The sequence below is a fragment of the Aotus nancymaae genome, unplaced genomic scaffold, assembly GCF_030222135.1.
Source record: "Aotus nancymaae isolate 86718 unplaced genomic scaffold, 86718_ANA_hifiasm-v0.15.2.pri h1tg000011l, whole genome shotgun sequence".
Classification (NCBI taxonomy): domain Eukaryota; kingdom Metazoa; phylum Chordata; class Mammalia; order Primates; family Aotidae; genus Aotus; species Aotus nancymaae.
This window is the reverse complement of record NW_026988422.1, coordinates 13,531,564-13,552,330: the sequence shown is the minus strand read 5'-3', so window position 1 is coordinate 13,552,330 and position 20,767 is coordinate 13,531,564. Positions and strand designations below refer to the sequence as shown.

The 20,767-nt window shown below is 38.4% G+C and overlaps 1 protein-coding gene across 1 annotated transcript in view; it reads left to right on the top strand.

Annotated features, from left to right (window-relative positions):
* Positions 1 to 20,767, top strand: part of SLC9C1 (solute carrier family 9 member C1) — an 89,799-nt gene that overhangs the window by 25,583 nt on the left and 43,449 nt on the right. Inside the window, exons 10-12 of the mRNA XM_012463898.3 lie at positions 12,821 to 12,902; positions 16,419 to 16,585; positions 18,737 to 18,862. Of these exons, the coding sequence (XP_012319321.2) occupies positions 12,821 to 12,902; positions 16,419 to 16,585; positions 18,737 to 18,862 (375 nt within the window). The remainder of the gene's footprint in view (positions 1 to 12,820; positions 12,903 to 16,418; positions 16,586 to 18,736; positions 18,863 to 20,767) is intronic.

Below are 20,767 nucleotides of genomic sequence, written 5' to 3'. Positions count from 1 at the left end.
CTCTGATCTTAGTTATTTCTTGTCTTCTCCTAGCTTTTGAGATATTTTGATCTTGCTCCTCTAGCGCTTTCAATTTTGACAATAGGGTGTACATTTTAGATCTTTCCTTGCTTCTCATATGGGCATTTATTGCTATATATTTCCCTCTAGACACTGCTTTAAATGTGTCTCACAGATCTGGTATGCTGTGTCTTCATTCTCATTGGTTTCGAAGAACATCTTGATTTCTGCCTTCATTTCATTGTTTTTTCAGTCAACATTCAAGAGACAGTTGTTCAGTTTCCATGAAGGTGTGCGGTTCTGAGTTAGTTTCTGAATCCTGAGTTCTAATTGATTGCACTGTGGTCTGAGAGACTATTTGTTATGATTTCCATTCTTTTGCATTTGCTAAGGAGTGATTTACTTCCAATTATGTGGTCAATTTTAGAGTAGGTGTGATGTGGTGCTGAGAAGAATGTATGTTCTGTGGATTTGCAGGGGAGAGTTCTGTAAATGTCTATTAGGTTTGCTTGCTCCAGGTCTGAGTTCAAGTCCTGGATATCCTTGTTAATTTTCTGTCGTGTTGATCTCTCTAGTATTGACAGTGGGGTGTTAAAGTTATCCCACTATTATTGTGTGGGAGTCTAAGTCTCTTTGTAAGTCATTAAGAACTTGCTTTATGTATCTGGGTGCTCCTGTATTGGGTGCATATATATTTAGGATCGTTAGCTCTTCTTGTTGCCTTTTACCATTATGTAATGTCTTTCTTTGTCTCTTTTGATCTTTGCTGGTTTAAAGTCTGTTATATCAGAGACTAGGATTGCAACTCCTGCCTTTTTTTACTCTCCATTTGTTTGGTAAATCTTCCTCCATCCCTTTATATTAAGCCTTTTTGTATCCTTGCATGTGAGATGGGTTTCCTGGATACAGCTGATGGGTTTTGGCTTTTTATCCAATTTGCCAATCTGTGTCTTTTGATTGGGACATTTAGTCCATTTACATTTAGGGCTAATATTGTTATGTGTGAATTTGATCCTACCATTTTGATGCTAGCTGGTTGCTTTGCCTGTTAGTTGATGCAGTTTCTTCATTGTGTTGATGCTCTTTACCATTTGGTATGTTTTTGGAGTGGCTGTTACTGGTTGTTCCTTTCTATGTTTAGTGCTTCTTTCAGGAGCTCTTGTAAAGCAGGCCTGGTGGTGATTAAATCTCTGAGTAATTTCTTGTTTGTACAGGATTTTATTTCTCCTTTGCTTATGAGGCTTAGTTTGGCTGGATATGAAATTCTGGGTTGAAAGTTCTTTTCTTTAAGGATGTTGAATATTGGCCCCCACTCTCTTCTGGCTTGTAGGGTTTCTGCTGAGAGATCTGCTGTGAGTCTGATTGGCTTCACTTTGTGGGTGACCCAACCTTTCTCTCTAGCTGCCCTTAGCATTTTCTCCTTCATTTCAACCCTGGTGAATCTGAAGGTTATGTTCGTTGGAGTTGCTCTTCTTGAGGAATATCTTTGTGGTGGTCTCTGTATTCCTGGACTTGAATATTGGCCTGCCTTGCTAGGTTGGGGAAGTTTTCCGGGATAATATCCTGAAGAGTGTTTTCTAGCTTGGATTCATTCTCTCTGTCACATTGAGGTACACCTATCAAATGCAGATTAGGTCTTTTCACAGAATCCCATATTTCTTGGAGGCTTTGTTCATTTCTTTTTACTCTTTTTTCTCTAATCGTGCCTTCTCATTTTATTTCATTGAGTTGATCTTCAACCTCTGATATCCTTTCCTCTGCTTGGTCAGTTTGGCTATTGAAACTTGTGTATGCTTCTTGAAGTTCTCGTATTGTGTTTTTCAGCTCCATCAATTCATTTATGTTCCTCTCTAAGCTGTTTATTCTCATTAGCATTTCATCAAACCTTTTTTCAAGGTTCTTAGTTTCTTTGCATTGGGTTAAAACATGTTCTTTTAGCTCTTAGAAGTTTCTTATTACCCACCTTCTGAAGCCTGTTTCTGTCAATTCATCAGACTCATTCTCCATCCAGCCTTGTTCCCTTGCTGGTGAGGAGTTGTGATCCCTTGAAGGACGAGAGGCATTCCGGTTTTGGGTGTTTTCATCCTTTTTGCGCTTGTTTCTTCCCAACTTTGTGGATTTATCTACCTGTGGTCTTTGTAGTTGTTGACTTTCAGATGGGGTCTCTGAGTGGACGTCCTGTTTGTTGATGAAGTTATTTCTTTCTGCTTCCTAGTTTTCCTTCTAACAGTCAGGCCCCTCTGCTGTAGGACTGCTGGAGGTCCACTCCAGGCCCTGCTTGCCTGGGGATCACCTGCAGTGGCTGCATAACAGTAAGGGTTGCTGCCAGTTTCTTCTTCTGCTATCTTTGTTCCAGAGGGATACCTGTCAGATGTCAATCTGAGCTCTCCTTTATGAGGTGACTCTTTAGATATATGGGGGTCAGGGAGCTGCTTGAGGAGACAGTCTGTCCTTTGTAGGAGCTCAAGTGCTGAGCTGTGATTTCCATTGTTCCATTGAGAGCTGCTGGGCAGGTACGTTTAAGTCTGCTGCACCAGAAGAACAGCGTTTTTTTCCCCATGTGCTCTGTCCCAGGAAGGTAGGGCTTTATTTATAAGTTTCTGTTGTGCTGCTGCCTTTTTTCAGGGCTGCCCTTCCCAGTGAGGTTGCAGCCTAGTCATTGCTGCAGCAGAGGCATTGCTGATCTGCCATGGGCTCCACCCAGCCTCCATGTGAACTTCCCTGCAGTCCTGTTTATAGGGGTATAGTTAGAACTGCCTTGGCAATGGCAGCCTGCCTCTGTAATGGTGGACTCTCTCTCTAATGGTGGACTGCCTCGGCAATGGTGGACAGCCTTGGTAATGGCGGACTGCCTCGGCAGTGACGGACGGCCTCAGCAATAGTGGACTACCTGAGTAGTAGTGGACTGCCTTGGTAATGGCAGATGTGCCTCCCCCACACAGCCAGACTGTCCCAGGTTCAGCTGTGCTTGCTGTGGAACTCTCAGTTCAGAGGGTTTTAGATTGCTGGTCTTTGTGGGGGTGGGACGGACCGTGCCTGATCACCTTGCTCCCTGCCTCAGACCCCATTTTTTTCAGTTGAATGCATGACTCTGTCTCCCAGGCGTTCCCATCACCAGTTCAAATGGCATCCAGATTTGTGTGAGTTCTTGTGCCAAGACCCGCTGCACTGGCTGAAACAGCAGTGCTGGGGGCTTGTGGCTCTTTTTCTCCTGGGAATCTCCTGGCCTGGCTCCCTGTTTCAGTCCACTTTTTTTCAGTTGAACAGGTGACTCTGTCTCCCAGGCGTTCCAGTCTCCAGTTGAAAAGGTGCCCTGATTTGTGTGAGATTTTATGTGAAGACCCACTGTGCCGGCTGTGCTGGAGGTGCTTTTCCACCTGGGAATCTCCTGGCCTGGCTCTCTTTTCAGTCCCCTTTTTATCAGTTGAATGGGTGACTCTGTCTCCCAGGCACTCCAGTCACCAGCTGAAATGGCACCTGGACCCGTATGAGTATTTTGAGCGGAGAGCTGCCGCACCGGCCAAAGCAGCCATGCTGGAGACTCGTCGTGCTTTTTCACCTGGGAATCTCCTGGCCTGGCTCCCTATTTCAGTCCCCTTTTTATCAGTTGATCAGGTGACTGTCTCTCAGGCACTCCAGTTGCCAGCTGAAATGGTGCCCAGACCCATGTGTTTTTTGAGTGAATAGCCACCACACTAGCCGAAACAGCCATGCTGGAGACCCGTGGCACTCCTCCACCTGTGAATCTCCTGGTCTGTGGGCAATAAAAATCCATCCAGAAATGTGGCAACCACTCACCCTCCATGCACTCACTGGGAGCTGCAATCCAGAGCTGCTCCTAATTGGCCATCTTGGATCCCCCTCCCAGGATTTGTTTATTTTCTAAAATTAGCTTCATTCAATATTTATTATCCTCCTTTCCCTCTCTGAGAATGAATTGTTTATAAAATAAGCTTCTGTGTATTTGCATTTCTCTTCCAAACCCAATCTAGTGGGATGTTTTCATTTTAAAAATAAGAGGGGAAAAAAGAGTTTCTCAGGTGAAAACTGGAGGAAAATGAGCGTGAAACTTCAGAAAGCAACTATTCCCAGCAGCTTCCTAGTTAACAACTTTGATGCTGCCTCTTGTCTCTGTATTTCTTCTGTTTTTAACTTTCAGATTGTAAGCCTTCTCTGGCAAGCTGTTCTTCTTTTAAAAGTTCTTTTCCTGAAACTTTCTGTGAATGGTTATGGCCCTGTTAATGCTGCTGAGTATCTTTAAACTCTTTGCACAGGCAAGAGTGTAGTTTAAGGCCACTACCTAAGGAAGTGGTAAGGAAACCAAGTGTCCTCTGTGCCTTTGTTCTTTCTGTGAAATAATTTAAGGATGTCTAAAAAAATTAGATTTTAAAAAGTTATCATCTTGTTACAACACTGTGTGTATATTCACTGAGAAGCTTAAAAAGGTGTTTTGTCTGGAACTTAGAAGCAGCTCTAAATCTAGTAGAGCAGACCCTGTAACATACCTAGTTTTATTTCTTGGCTTTGCTGGAGTGTTATAGTAAAATGAAGGCTCTTTACTCAGCTCTGGTATTGCTCATAACTTACTAAGAGGCTAAACAACTAAACTAAAGTTCTTTACGCTTTATCAAGCAGTCTGGGTTTTGTTTTTTAATATAGTTTTTAATGGGTATGTGAAAACTGAAGGAAACTTGAAAGGTTTTTTAATGGTGCAGGTGAAGGCGCCAGTTGCTATTTGGTATCACACTCTACAAAAGCTTTATTACTTTACTTGATGCTGGTTGCTAAGCAGCCATTGCACAGAGCAAAGGTCTACTAGATGCTGTACTCTTGATGTCATGGGAGGAAACAATGCACATACTCTAATTGCTCAACAGGAAATGAACCTAGAAACAGAAAATGAAGAACAACAAGGTTGATCACAACAAAATTGATCAACACGACATTTTGAAACATTCCAGGAAGGTTGCTTCTTGTCAAACTTGCCTCGCAGTGTTTGTTCAAAACTTGTATTCAACACATGAAAACCTGACTTAAAAAATAAAAAAAGATGACTAAGTATCAAGAGATGGATATCTTTGAGAGCAAACTTAGAGGCTTCTTTCCAAAATATGGAAGACTTGTGCACTGAAAACAACATGGCATTGTTGAGAGAAATTTTTAAAAATCTACATAAAGGGAGATATATTCCAATCATGAATTTGAAGGCCTGGAATTATTATTTTTAATTTATTTATTTAACTTTAGGTGCATACTATATCTGGCATTTCTCCCCATGTTATGCCTCCCCACCTTCCACTCCTTCCCCACCCCCCACTCTCTCTCCCCTACCCCCCCAACTGCACCCAGTGTGTGCTGCTCCTCTCCCTGGATCCATGTGTTCTCATTGTTCAACACCCACCTATAAGTGAGAATACACAGTGTTTGGCTGTCTGTTCTTGTGTCAGTTTGCTGAGAATGATGGCTTCCAGATTCATCCAAGTCCCTACAAAGGACACGAACTCATTGTTTTTTATGGCTGCATAATATTCCATGGTGTATGTGTACCACATTTTCTTTGTCCAGTCTATCATTGATGGGCATTTGGGTTGGTTCCAGGTCTTTCCTGTTGTACAGAAGGCTGCAATGAATATACATGTGCATGTGACTTTATACTAGAAAGATTTATAGTTCTTTTGGTATATGCCCAGTAATGAGATTGCTGGGTCAAATGGAATTTCTATTTCTAGATCCTTGAGAAATCGCCACACTGTCTTCCACAGTGGTTGAACTAATTTACACTCCCGCCAACTGTGTAAGAGTGTTCCTATTTCTCCACATCCTCTCCAGCATCTGTTGTCTCCAGATTTTTTAATGATCGCCATTCTAACTGGCGTGAGATGGTATCTCGATATAGTTTTGATTTGCATTTCTCTAATGACCAGTGATGATGAGCATTTTTTCATATGTTTTTTGGCCTCATGTATGTCTTCTTTTGTAAAGTGTCTGTTCATATCCTTTGCCCACTTTTGAATGGGCTTGTTTTTTTCTTGTAAATCTGTTTTAGTTCTTTGTAGATTCTGGATATCAGCCCTTTGTCAGATGGGTAGACTGCAAAAAATTTTTCCCATTCTGTTGGTTGCCGATTCACTCTAATGATTGTTTCTTTTGCTGTGCAGAAGCTGTGGAGTTTGATTAGGTCCCATTTGTCTATTTTGGCTTTTGTTGCCAATGCTTTTGGTGTTTTGGTCATGAATTCCTTGCCTATGCATATGTCCTGAATGGTTTTGCCTAGATTTCCTTCTAGTGTTTTTATGGTGTTAGGTCTTATGTTTAAGTCTTTAATCCATCTGGAGTTAATTTTAGTGTAAGGTGTCAGGAAAGGGCCCAGTTTCTGCTTTCTGCACATGGCTAGCCAGTTTTCCCAACACCATTTATTAAACATGGAGTACTTTCCCCATTACTTGTTTTTGTGAGGTTTGTCAAGGATCAGATGGTTGTAGATGTGTGGTGTTTCTTCTGGGGTCTCTGTTGTTTTCCATTGGTCTATGTCTCTGTTTTGGTACCAGTACCATGCTGTTTTGATTACTGTAGCCTTACAGTATAGTCTGAAGTCTGGCAGTGTGATGCCTCTGGCTTTGTTCTTTTTGCTTAGGATTGTCTTGGCTATGTGGGCTCTCTTGTGATTCTATATGAAGTTTTAAGTGTTTTTTTTCCAGTTCTGTGAAGAAAGTCATTGGTAGCTTGATGGGGATACTGTTGAATCTATAGATTACTTTGGGCAGTATGGCCATTTTCACGATATTAATTCTTCCTAACCATGAGCATGGAATGTTTTTCCATCTGTTTGTGTCCTCTCTTATTTCAATGAGTAGTGGTTTATAGTTCTCCTTGAAGAGGTCCTTTACATCCTTTGTTAGTTGTATTCCTAGGTATTTTATTCTCTTTGTGGCAATTGTGAATGGTAGTTCACTCTTGATTTGGCTCTCTGTTCATCTGTTATTGGTATATAGGAATGCTTGTGATTTCTGCACATTGATTTTGTATCCTGAGACTTTGCTGAAGTTGCTTATCAGTTTGAGAAGATTTTGGGCTGAGATGATGGGGTCTTCTAGATATACAATCATGTCATCTGCAAATAGAGACAGTTTGACTTCCTCCTGTCCTAATTGAATACCCTTTCTTTCTTTTACTTTCCTGATTGCTCTGGCTAGAACTTCCAATACTATATTGAATAGGAGTGGTGAGAGAGGGCATCCCTGTCTAGTGCCAGATTTCAAAGGGAATTCTTCCAGTTTTTACCCTTTCAGTATGCTATTGGCTGTGGGTTTTTCATATATAGCTTTTATTATTTTATGATACATTCCATCAATACCTAGTTTATTGAGAGTTTTTAGCATGAAGGGCTGTTGAATTTTGTCAAAGGCCTTCTCTGCATCTATTAAGATAATCATATGGTTTTTGTCTCTGTTTCCATTTATGTGTTGGATTTCATTTATGGATTTGTGTATGTTGAACCAGTCTTGCATCCCCGGGATGAAGCCTACATGGTTGATGGATAAGCTTCTTGATGTGCTGTTGCAATCTGTTTGCCAGTATTTTACTGAAGATTTTTGCATTGATGATCATCATGGATATTGGCCTGAAGTTCTCTTTTATAGTTTAGTCTCTGCCTGGTTTTGATATCAGGATGATGTTGGTCTCATAAAATGAGTTAGGGAGGATTTCCTCCTTTTGTATTGTTTGATACAGTTTCAGAAGGAATGGAACCAGCTCCTCTTTGTACGTCTGGTAGAATTCAGCTGTGAACCTGTCTGGACCTGGACTTTTTTTGGTTGGTAGGCTATTGATTGCTGCCTCTACTTCAGCCCTTGTTATTGGTCTATTCAGGGTTTCAACTTCCTCCTGGTTTGGTCTTGGTAGTGTACAAGTGTCTAGGAATTTATCCATTTTTTCCTGGTTTACTGGTTTATGTGCATAGAGCTGTTTGTAGTAATCTCTGATGGTAGTTTGTATTTCTGTGGTATCAGTGGTGATATCCCCTTTATCATTTTTTATTGCATCTATTTGATTCTTCGCCCTTTTTTATTAATCTGGCTAGCAGTCTGTCTATTTTGTTGATCTTTTCAAAAAACCAGCTCCTGGATTTATTGATGTTTTGAGGGTTTTTTTGTGTCTCTATCTCCTTCAGTTCTGCTCTGATCTTAGTTATTTCTTGTCTTCTGCTAGCCTTTTTAGTTTTTTTGATCTTCCTCCTCTAGCTCTTTCAATTTTGATGATATGGTGTCAATTTTAGATCTTTCCTTGTTTCTCATGTGGGCATTTATTGCTATAAATTTCTCTCTCAACACTGCTTTACAGGTGTCCCAAAGATTATGGTAAGTTGTATCTTCATTCTGATTGGTTTCAAAGAATGTCTTTATTTCTGCCTTTATTTCATTGTTTATCCAGTCAACACTCAAAAGCAAGTTGTTCAGTTTCCAAGTAGTTGTGCGGGTTTGAGTGTGTTTCTTAATCCTGAGTTCTAGTCTGATTGTGCTGTGGTCTGGTAGACTGTTTGTTATGATTTCTGTTCTTTTGCATTTGCTGAGGAGTGATTTGCTTTCAATGATGTGGTCAATTTTAGAGTAAGTGCAATGTGGTGCTGAGAAAAATGTATGTTCTGTGGATCTGGGGTGGAGCATTCTGTATATGTCTATTAGATCTGCTTGGTGCAGCTCTGCATTCAAGTCCTGGATATCCTTGTTAATTTTCTGTGTCATTGATCTGTCTAATATTGACAGTGGAGTGTTGAAGTCTCCCACTATTATTGTGTGGGAGTCTCAATCTCATTTTAGGTCTTTAAGAAGTTGCTTTATGTATGTGGGTACTCCTGTGTTGGGTGTTTATATATTTAGGATAGTTAGCTCTTCTTGTTGGATTGATCCTTTTACCATCTTTGTCTCTTTTGATCTTTGTTGGTTTGAAGTCCATTTTACCAGAGACTAGGATTGCAACCCCTGCTTTTTTTGTACTCCATTTGCTTAGTAAATCTTCTTCCATTTCTTTATTTTGATTCTATGTGTGTCTTTGTATGTGAGATGTGTTTCCTGAATACATCACACCAATGGGTTTTGACATTTTATCCAGTTTGCCAGTATGTGTCTTTTGATTGGGGCGTTTAAGCCATTTACATTCAACGTTACTATTGTTATGTGTGAATTTGATCTTGCCATTTTGTTACTGGCTGGTTTTCTTTCCCATTAGTTGACTCATTTTCTTCATTGCATTTTTGGTCTTTACCCACTGCTTTCCTTTTGCAGTGACTGGTACTTGTTCCTTTCTGTGCTTAGTGTTTCTTTCAGGAGCTCTTGTGGGGCAGGTCTTCTGGTGACAAAATCTCTCAGTAATTGCTTGTCTGTAAAGGATTTTATTTCTCCTTCACTTATGAAGCTTAGTTTGGCTGGATATGAGATTCTGGGTTGAAAGTTCTTTTCTTTAAGGATGTTGAATATTGGCCCCCACTCTCTTCTGGCTTGTAGGGTTTCTGCCGAGAGATCTGCTGTGAGTCTGATTGGCTTCCCTCTGTGGGTGACCTGACCTTTCTCTCCGGCTGCCCTTTGCATTTTTTCCTTCATTTCAACCCCGGTGAATCTGACAATTATGTGCCTTGGGGTTGCTCTTCTTGAGGAATATCTTTGTAGAGTTCTCTGTATTTCTTGAATTTGAAATTTGGACTGCCTTGCTAGGCTTGGGAAGTTCTGGATAATATCCTGGAGCATGTTTTCCAGCTTGGATTCATTCTCCCCATTATATTTAGGTACACCAATCAAGCGTAGGCTAGGTCTTTTCACATAATCCCATATTTCTTGGAGGCTTTGTTCATTTCTTTTCACTCTTTTTTCTCTTGTCTTGCCTTCTCTTTTTATTTCATTGAGTTGATCTTCAATCTCTGATATCCTTTCTTCTGCTTGATCGATTGAGCTATGAAAACTTGTGTTTGCCTCACGTAGTTCTCGTCCTGTGTTTTTCAACTCCATCAAGTCGTTTATGTTCTTCTCTAAGCTGGTTATTCTAGTTAGCATTTCGTTTAACCTTTTTTCAAGGTTTTTTGCTTCTTTGCATTGAGTTAGAACTTTAGCTAAATTAAAGTGTTCGTTTAGCTCAGAAAAGTTTGTTATCATCTGCCTTCTGAAGCCTGTTTCTGTTAGTTCATCGCACTCCTTCTCAGTCATGATGTGATCCTGTGTTGTTAAAGAGTTGTGATCCTTTGAAGGAGAAGAGGTGATCTGGTCTTTGATGGTTTCATCTTTTTTGTACTGGTTTTTTCCTCATCTTTGTGGGTTTACCTTGCTGTGTTGTCAGGAAGCTGCTTGATGAGGTTGCTTGTCTGTCTATGGAGGCACTACTGGGTTTCTAGGGGTTCCTTCAGGTTACTAGGGAAGCTTCCTATATCTTTTTTGTTTATACTGGAAGATTAGGCCTGCCTCTTCTGCTGACCTATAGGTGCTGCTGGGTTGTCAAGAATGCCATCCCTTTGCTACGTAGGCTTCCTGTGTTTTTTGTTAAAACATGTAGCCCAGTCCGACCCCTCCTATGATGGATTGTGCCTTTCCTCCACTGGGCTGGATCAGTGGGGAGGGTAGGGACCTGCCCAGCAGCACATGGCTGTCTCTGCCTTTCAGCTTCCTCTCTCTCTGGGTGGCAGGGAGGGGACAATAGCTCTGTCTGCAAGTTCTCCCAGCCACCATTTGGGCTTATGCATCTGTTTAGGTCTGTGAACCAATCTGGGATACTGTCCTGTATTATTATTGAACTCTGCACTTGTAATTCCCAGCACTTGACTGGCAAGATCCCCTGTTCTGTTTATTGCTGAGGTTTTGGGGGAAGCACTGTATCTGGACTGGAGTGCCAGAGAGGGAGCCTCCGACTCACAGGTCAGATGCACTTTCTGGGTGAAGCAGCATCCCTCCCTGTCTGGGTCTGCCCTGAGTGGACTTTGCTCACTGTTGGACCAGACCCGTTGAAGTGCACCTGGTATGTCAGTTGGAGCTAGGAGATCTCTGGATTTCTGTGTCTCTCATGCTGGGTGTTGTGTGCTGGAGTTGTATCTATTCAGCCATCTTGGATCGACTCCATCTTTGTTGGCCTGGAATTATTAAGATGTCACTATACTCAATGCAATTCCAATCCCAGAAGATTTTAGAAACAGATACACAAAATCTAAACTCTATATAGAAATACAGAAGACTGAGACTAGCCCTAATAATTTTGAAAAGGAAGAACCAAATTGAAGGACTTATACTATCTTATATCAGGACTTAATATAAAATATAGTATAATTAGTATTATCAGTAGCATGCTGGCATAAGAATAAAAAAAAGATGAATGAAGTATAACAAAGAATTCAAAAAAGACACATTTATATGATGAATTTGTTTTTGACACAGATTCTGAAAGAGTTGAATGAGAGAAAAAATATCTTTTTCAATAAATGGTGCTGACCTACTGGATTCACTTAGGGAAAAAAAAAAAAAAACTTCTTTTTTTACCTTACACCATACCTAAAACTCATTTGAGATGGACCATAGACTTAAATATAAAATTCAAAACTCTAAAATTTTTTGAGGAAAAATACAATGGTAACCCAACTTTTTAAAAAATGTACAAAATATTTTAACAGACACTTCTTCAAAAAGAAAGATGTGTACTAATATGCATGTTAAAAATATTCAACATTATTACTCTAAGGAAATGCAAATTAAAATCATGTGACACATCATATGCTATTTAATTTATATGAAGATTTTAGAATTGGCAATCGTTAATCTACAGAAGTAGAAATCAAAATACTAGTTGCCTCTCGTTGGTGCAGGACTGATTAGGAAGGAACATTAGAGAAATGTTGGTGATGTGAGACTATTTTCCATCTTGATAGGATTGAGAGTTATCTGAGTATATATACACTGTCAACATTGATTAAATGGTACATGAGTACATTTCAGTGTATGTACATTAAGTTTCTTACTACCAATACTTCAGCTGCACCCTTGAAGAATTAGATCAAAATATTCAGTGGGGACCTCCTGGGAACCAATATTTTAAAGTGTCCTTAGTGATTCTAATGTGCAACTTTGGGAGCCTCTAGTGTAGTTTATGCTCTGTCCCTAATTCCATCTGTGGCTATAGAACAGAAGACTAGCTAGGGTTAAACATAAATTCTGGAAGTTAGAATTCCATAAATCTCCTAAAATGTGTAGCCTCAGATTGAAATGTATTAGTTCACTTGTCTATCAAGACTGATTTGGGAAACAAGTCAATAAAGATATCAGGTGGCATCAAAGACATTTTTTGTTCCTTCTTCCTGACAATGAAAGGGTACCAGTGAGGCAAAATGTGAGGTGGAGAAAACATATCAAGGGTCTTGAGTTGTTCTCTTTTCCCAGATGAGGAGAATTGTTTGATGTAGATGTGCTGGTAATGTTGAACAGAGAACAGTGTGGCTGTGCACAGGAAGGTGTGTGTAGTGGATAAGGATTGATAAAGTATAAGTGTATTCTCAGCTACTGGGAAGTGCAACAGTGGAAGTCAAGGACAAATATTCCTTTGCAATGTCTGTATAAGTATTGATTTACTTGTCAAAACTCTTATCCTAATTTTGGTTTGGTAACAAAACATGGATGAATTACATGCAGGAAGATAAAGAATACCCAGAGTAATTTGATCATGTCTCAGATTAATCCCACCCTTGCCATGAGCATCTATTAACATAGCACAACCTAGCTTCATTTGAATTGGCAAATATAGGCTATATTATATGAAATTGTCATGAATACTTACTTTGCATTTTTTTCAATTCTAGATATTATTTCATGGAGTGTTATTATGCCTAATAACCCTCATCATCAATAAGTTAATTTTGCCAAAGGCAGTTACTATACTAGGTAAGCCCTAACAATTACTATTCCAGTGTAGAGAAAAACATTCTAAATATGGTAAAGAAGTGCTATTAATAAAGAAAGAATCCATATACATCCTAGGCAGCATAGTCAGACCCCCATCTCTACAAAAAGTTTAAAAATTAGCCAGGTGTGGTGGTGTACACCTGTAGTCCTAGCTACTTGGGAGACTGTTGGGGAAGGATCTCTGGAACCTGGGAGTTTGATGCTGCAGTGAGCCAAGATCGCACCACTGCACTTCACTCTGGGCAACAAAGTCAGTGTTGCCTCGTTCCATATAAATTATATAAATACAAGTCAGTGTTGCCTAATTTTTTTTCAAATGTGATTTTAGATTAAGGGAATTACATGTGCAAGTTTGTTACATGGGTATATTGTGTGAGGTTGAGGTTTGAGGTATGGATCTCATCACCAAGTTAGTGACCAAAAAAGTAGCTTTGCAACCCACACCCCATTTCTCTTTCCCCACTCTAGTACTGCTTGGTGTCCACTGTTCCCATCTCTATGTTTATGTGTATTCAGTGTTTAGCTCCCACAAAAGGTATTTGATTGTCTGCTCCTGAATTAATTCACTTAGGATAGTGGCCTCTGGCTCCATCCATGTTGTTGCAAAGGGCATAATCTTTTTCTTTTTTATGGCTGTATAGTATTCAATGGTGTATCTGTACCACATTTTCTTTATCGATTCCACTATTGATAAACACCTAGGTTGATTCCATGTCTTTGCTATTGTGAATAGTGCTGTGATGAACATACAAGTGAATGTGTCTTTTGTAGAGTGATTTATTTTCCTTTGGCTATACTGGGGTGGCTAGCTTGAATGGTAGTTCTGTTTACAGTTATTTGAGAAATCTCCAAACTGCTTTCCACAGTGGCTGAACTCATTTACATTCTCCTTTCTCAACAACAGTATATAAGTGCTCCCTTTTCCTCACAACCTTGCCAGCATCTGTTATTTTTTGACTTTTTAATAATAACCATTCTGTCTGGTGTGAGATGATATCTCATTGCGATTTTGATTTGCATTTCTCTGATGAGTAGTGATGATGAGCATTTTTTCACGTGTTTGTTGGCCACTTGTATGCCACCTTTTGAGAAATGTCTGTTCATGTTCTTTGCCCACTAACTGTTTTTCAGTTTTAGTTTTTGTGAGTACAGAGTAGTTGTATATATTTATGGAGCACATGAGATATTTTGATACAGGTATAAAATGTGTAATAATCACATTAGGGTAAATGGCGTATCCATCACCTCAAGTGTTTATCCTTTGTGTTACAAACAATCCAATTATACTCTTTTAGTTATTTTTAAATGCACAATTAAATATTCTTGACTATAGCCACTCTATCATGCTATCAAATGCCAGACGTTTTTCATTCTTTCTGTTTTTTTGTACACATTAATCATCCAAATTTCCCATCACCTACCCACTACTCTTCACAGGCTCTGGTTAATAATCATTATAGTATCTATCTCTGTAAGTTCCATTGTCTTAATTTTTAGCTCCCACAAATAAGTGAGAACATGCAAAGTTTGTCTTTCTGTGCCTGGCTTATTGCACTTAACATGCCCTCCAATTCCACCCATGTTGTTGCAAATGACAAGATTTCATTCTTTTTAGTGGCTGAATGGTATGCCATTGTGTATATGTATAATATTTTCTTTATCCATTCATCTGTTGATGGACACTAAACCTTTGCCAATTTTTAAATGGCGTTGTTATTTGCCTGTTGCTTTAAGTTCCTTTTAGATTCTGGATATTAGACTTTTGTCAGATGCATAGTTTGCTAATATATTCTCTTGTTTTATAGGTTGTCTGTTCAATCAATTAATAGTTTATTTTGCTTTGCAGAAACTCTCTGTTTAATTAGGTCTCACTTGTCAATTTTCATTTTGTTACAATTGTTTTGAGGACTTAGCCAGGAATTATTAGCGAGAAATTATTTCTCAAGGCTGATGTTGAAAAGGTTATTTTCCAGGTTTTCTTTTAGAACTTTTATAGTTTGAGGTCTTACATTTAAATCTTTAAGCCATCATGAGTTGATTTTTGTATATGATGAAAGGTAGGGAACCAGTTTCATTCTTCTGCATACAGCTCACCAAATATCACAGGACCATTTATTGAATAGGGAATCCATCCCCCATTGTCTGTTTTTATCAGCTTTGTCAAACATCAGATGACTATAAGCATGTAGCTTTACTTCTGGGTTAAAGCATAGATTTGTGGGGTACATGAGATGTTTTGCTATACGCATGTAATGTGAAATAAGCAATCATAGGGAATAGGGTAATCCATCCCCTCAGGCATTTATCTTTTGAATTATAAACAATTCAACTACTCTTTATTCTTAAAATGTAAAATTTTAAGAATGTTCAAAATTTAATATGTAACTCTAAATTATTCTTAAAATGTAAAATTAATTAATTATTGACTATAGTCACCTTATTGTCTTGTCAAATAGTAAGTTGTATTTATTCGTTCTATATTTTTGTGCCCATTAACCATCCCCACCTGCCCCCATTCTCCCACCACCCTTCCAAGCCTCTGGTAACCATCATTCTATCCTCTATGTCCATGACTTAAATTGTTTTTATATTTAGATCTCACAAATAAGTGAGAATATGTGATGTTTGTCTGTGTGTGGCTTATTTGACTTAACATAATGATCTTCAGAAATTACAACAGGTGCTAAATTTCTTAGGGAGCTAGAAACTGATGTATTCTACAACAAAAAGATAGTTTGAGAGATTGGAATCTTAAAGGATAAGGCAGATAATTTAACATTTGTGCTTAATTGGCTCATGCAGTTATGGAAGCTAACTCCCAAAGTATGCAGTCCAAAGGCCTAAAAACCAAAAGAGCCAATGGTACAAGTTCCAGCTCGAGTCTGAAGGAAGGAGAAGACTGAAGTGCCAGCTCAAAGACCATCAGGCAGAGACAACAAATTCTCTCTTCTTCAGGCTTTTGTTTTATTGAGGCCTCTAACAGATTGGATGAGGCCCACCCACATTGGGAAAGGCAATGTACTTTACTCAGACTACCAATTTAAATGTCACTCTCATCCAAAAACAGTCTCACAGACACACTCAGAATGTTTAACTTATATATGAGCACCCTGTGTCCCAGACAAGTTGTCACATAAAACTAACCATTATACCTCTGTTTCTTTGTTTCCTCATGTGTCAAAGTGGGAAAAAGGACTCACCTCAAAAGGTGGTCAGATAACCAAAAGACGTAAAGCATTCAAAGTGCTGAGATGTGATTTGCAGAATATAGTAAGCACTTAATAAACATTAGCTATTACTATCATATGCCTCACCTTTTGTGAGAAGAAATATGAAGGCAGAAAATTTTTTACTCTTTAGTATTCCCATTATTAAACAATTTATGTTGAAATTTTATTTAAAGATTACTGACAATAAGTTAAAAACAAAGGAAGTTTTCTAACCCATATCAAAATAGTGTTTCTACTATTTATCAAATGTATGTTTGTATCAAAGGTCTTCGTGATGTCACATCAACAAAATATAAATCAGTTTGTTACACATTTCAACACTTCCAAGAGCTAACCAAGTCTGCAGCCTCTGCACTTAAATTTGACAAAGATCTTGCTAATGCTGATTGGAACATGATTGAGAAAGCAATTGTACTTGAAACCCCCTATGTGGTAAGCAAGTAATATCTCTTTTATTGCTCCAATGCAGATTTGATTATACTGAAGTATAAACTAGGTCATAAATATTAATTCACAATTTTTAATATTTGTAATTGACAGAGAAGTAGTGTTGATAACTCTATTTAATAAAGTAGTAAAGGGGAGTCTTAAGGAATTTCATGATCACTGTGGGGCATAGTAGAAGCCATAACCCCTTTGAGTATATATGTTTAAAATACATGTTTTATGTTTATGTTTAAAATATATATGTTTAAATTCAAAAGAGGAAGCTGTGTATTGGAGCTCCCTCTAAAAGAGATCATAGGTCAGCACAGTGGCTCCTGCCTGTAATCCCAGCACTTTAGGAGGCCAAGGCAGGTGGATTGCTTGAGCCAAGGAATTTGAGACTAGCCTGGCAACATGCTAGTTTTCTCTATGAAATATACAAAAATTAGCTAGGTGGTGGTGTGCACCTGTAGTCCCAGCTACTCGGCAGACTGAGGTGGGTGGATTGCTTGAGCCTGACAGTTTGAGGCTATGGTGAACTGCGATTGTACCACTGTATTCCAGCCTGGGCAGTAAAGAGAAACCCTTTCTTAAAAAAATTGTGTGTGTGTGTGTCTGAAATGAGCTTTAGAAAATGGCTGGTTTTCGACCAAATTGGGAGGGGTCAAGGGCTTTTGTTTATTTATTTGGGCTATTGTATATCTAAGCATTTGCTAGACCTTAATTTATGGTTAATAGTATTTTTAATATAAAATAGAATTCAAAGCCAATATCATAAGTTTAGCTGTGGGAGATGTCACCTTCTGCTTCTGAGATATGCTTTCAGATATCTGCAGTCAGACTTTTTCTTTGAAGAGCACTCAGCTAATCAGTCATGGTTTCCCTAAAGGGAAATAGTAAATTGTACTGGGGTCTTCACAGCTACTGCACTTTTCCATGTCCTACGTCATGTCCAGTTTTCAATGTTTTTTTACAATGTTTTTGTTTCTCTTTTTTGCATCACACAATATGAGGGGCCAACTTCTAGGAGTGCTTAGGTGAGATAATTAGTCTCTAGGAAATAGAATTCTGAAAAATCCATTTCATATCCATTGGATCAGTGCTTAAAGCGCCAGATAGGAATTTAGAACTAAGCTTTGTGCCTGCAGGAATACTGCCAGTATTTTTGGACGGAACGAGTACCAAGTAATATCCAAGGATTTCTCTAGTAGCCTCCAATATCTGGTTGTAGACTATTGCTGACTTGTCCGCATCTGAAATTATCTAGAAAGCTTATTAAAAATATTGATTGAGTTTTCACCTACTCTCTGAAGATTTTGATGCAGGTGGTCTGAGCAGGGTCCCAGGAATATTTTAAATCCACTACCCAGCTAATTCTAATGTAGCAGCCAGTATTGGGGCCACCAGTCTCGTACCTGATCTGTTTCAGAAGGCAGAGGATCAAACAACTACATTCTCCTTTTCATGATGCAAACATGAGGGATATTATAGACTTTCAGGTAGGACACTGACCTTGGAATCAGAAAGTCTGGCTTTACAGCATAGCTTTCTCACTTAAAAAATAGCTGTGTAACTTTGAGAATATTATTAATTTTCTCTAAGCTTCAGTTTCTCATCTGTATAAATTATTCATACTCCCATTTCCTTCATGTATGTTCACTTTCTATTTTATATTAAGTGATCATTTTAAAGTGGTGGTTGTCAAGCTTTGGCTGCAGCAAAATTTTCAAATGAGTTTTTAGAAACATGGATTGCTGCCCATTCCTCCAATTCTGATTCAGTAGGTCTAAAGTGGGACCTGAGAATGCACATTTCTAATAATTCCCCAGTGATTCTGATGCTGCTGGGAGACCACATTTTGAAAACTGCTAGTGTAAAGTATGATCATATATGTGATAGCTTTTTAAACTTAATAATGCCATGTAAAAGTAAAGATATGACATAACTCCTAGCAAAACTCACAACTATTTTACCTTCTAGAACTGAGCAAATGATTAGGACATTTGAGCAAATGATGAGAATCTGAACATTTTTCTATATCTACAAGATTTGCTACCATTTTTCAACCCAAACTGGCATAAAAATTACTTGTGGGTTATGCTAAACAATATGTTAATATTCACGTATTTTTCATTCTTTTATTTATGTTTTATTTAGTTGAGCCAAGAAGAAACAACAGAACATCAGAAGGTGAAATGTCCACACTGTAACAAGGAAATAGATGAGACCTTTAACATTGAAGCAGTGGAGCTGGCCAACAGGCGTCTCTTGTCGGCACAAATAGTACTGTATTATCCTCTTTTGAAATTATTTTTGGCCAAAAATTATGCTGAAAAAATCCTCATTTATAAAGGCATCTTGATCATGCTCATTTAATAGATTATTTACCAAGGCAAAGGAAAGTTTGACATTGTCTTAGGAATTTGCATGATTGCAAAAAAAGAAAGAAAAAGAGAAATCCACTCAAACTAGCTTAAGTAAAGAGTGTTTTATTATGAAGAATTGGGAATTTCAAAGATCCCAATGGCAGAAATTACAATTGGGCTTAAACTTCAGATGTGTTAGGCAGTCAGTTCTGTGACACTGTTCATCTCCAGATCTAAGCCAGTTTTCCATGAAAAGATATAGCCAAATCCTCTAATAACTGACTGAAAGAGGGTATTATGTTTCATTCAAATCTTGGCTAAAAATTAGAGAAATTCTGTAGCACAGCAGCATACAAACTATTGAAGATTACCAATAGGCTAGTTTTTGTTTTCTATCCAGGATGAAATAATCAAGATCTATTTGTCATGAGTTGTCTCTTGAGGTGTTCACATTGGGCCTTCCTCACTGCCTATGGAGCTATTGAGCACTTCTCAGCTATTCCAACTGCATAGGATTCCAATCACTCTACCTGCTCAGTCTCACTAGGGGAAATGAGAGATCTGTAGAATATGATTGTTCTCTCTTGAACAGTAGTCTTGGCAGACAAGCTGAGTCTCAAAGGCAACTATTTTAAGGACATACATAACTTCTTTAAGCAATTGAGGCAGTGCCATGAGGATGAAGCTAATGCTCACATGGCACTTTATTCCACCAGCAGATTTTCCACTTGTCCTACCAAATTAAGTATTGCCATCCACAGAGTAATGACTTCCTTCTACCTGACTAAGTTAACACAGAGGGAGCAAATATTCCTGCTAGCTCTTCCTTCTTTTCTAAATCTGATGCTCCAAGGCCATGATTCTGTGATGTAAATGGACAAGCTAGTCAGCCTGGTTTCCCTTGAGAACTGCCTATGAACAGCTTCTGAAGTTAAAACAAAGGGAGGTTGTCTGAATATACCAAGCCAGCAGGAATGAGAGGAAAAAAGTGTCAGTCAATAGAAAACAATGGAACAGCATAGAGAAACATCTAGACCAGGATTTCAGATTATATTATAAATATTTTATTTTTAAAAAAACTTATGAGCAATAAATTCAGTAACTGAATTTGTATTTAAAAAAAATGATCTAAAAACAATGAAATTGGGCTAGTCCTGAGATAACCATGGGTGAATCTGAAGAGTCAACCATGGTTTCTTTAAGACACAACAATTGCTTCTTTAGAAAGCACAAAGGGGTAGTTTATAAAATATGTAACTATCAAAAATGTGATAGACTATCAAAAAGCACATATAATCTGCTATATAATTTAGGAAACATAAATTGCAATTTTAATTTTTCTGCAGAAATTCCCCAAATCAAAAATTTTTCAATGAGATAGAAAATGAAAACAATATAAACACCAAATTGTGGAAATATCTACCCATAGCCCATTTTGATCCTTCTCATTGCTCACTCATCTTTTCCAGATAGTTTTGTTTTCTAAGAAGTGTACTTGCTCATCAATTTTTGTAATATCCCTTCTAGCTGGACTCATGATCAAAGAATCTCCCACTGCCACCACCACCACCTTATTCCCACCCTATTGCCACTAATTCTTTACACACACACACACACACACACACACACACTTTTCTCAGCCTTAAAACTATACATTCTTTTGCTAATCTTTTTGTACATTGTGTTATTACAGTTTACCTTTTCAAACTAATATTAAATCCAATATGAAATGTAAATTTAGGGTCAAGAAGGTAATCTTTATTGTCATTTTTTTAATTGACATACAATTGTACATATTTATGGGGCACAATGTAATATGCCA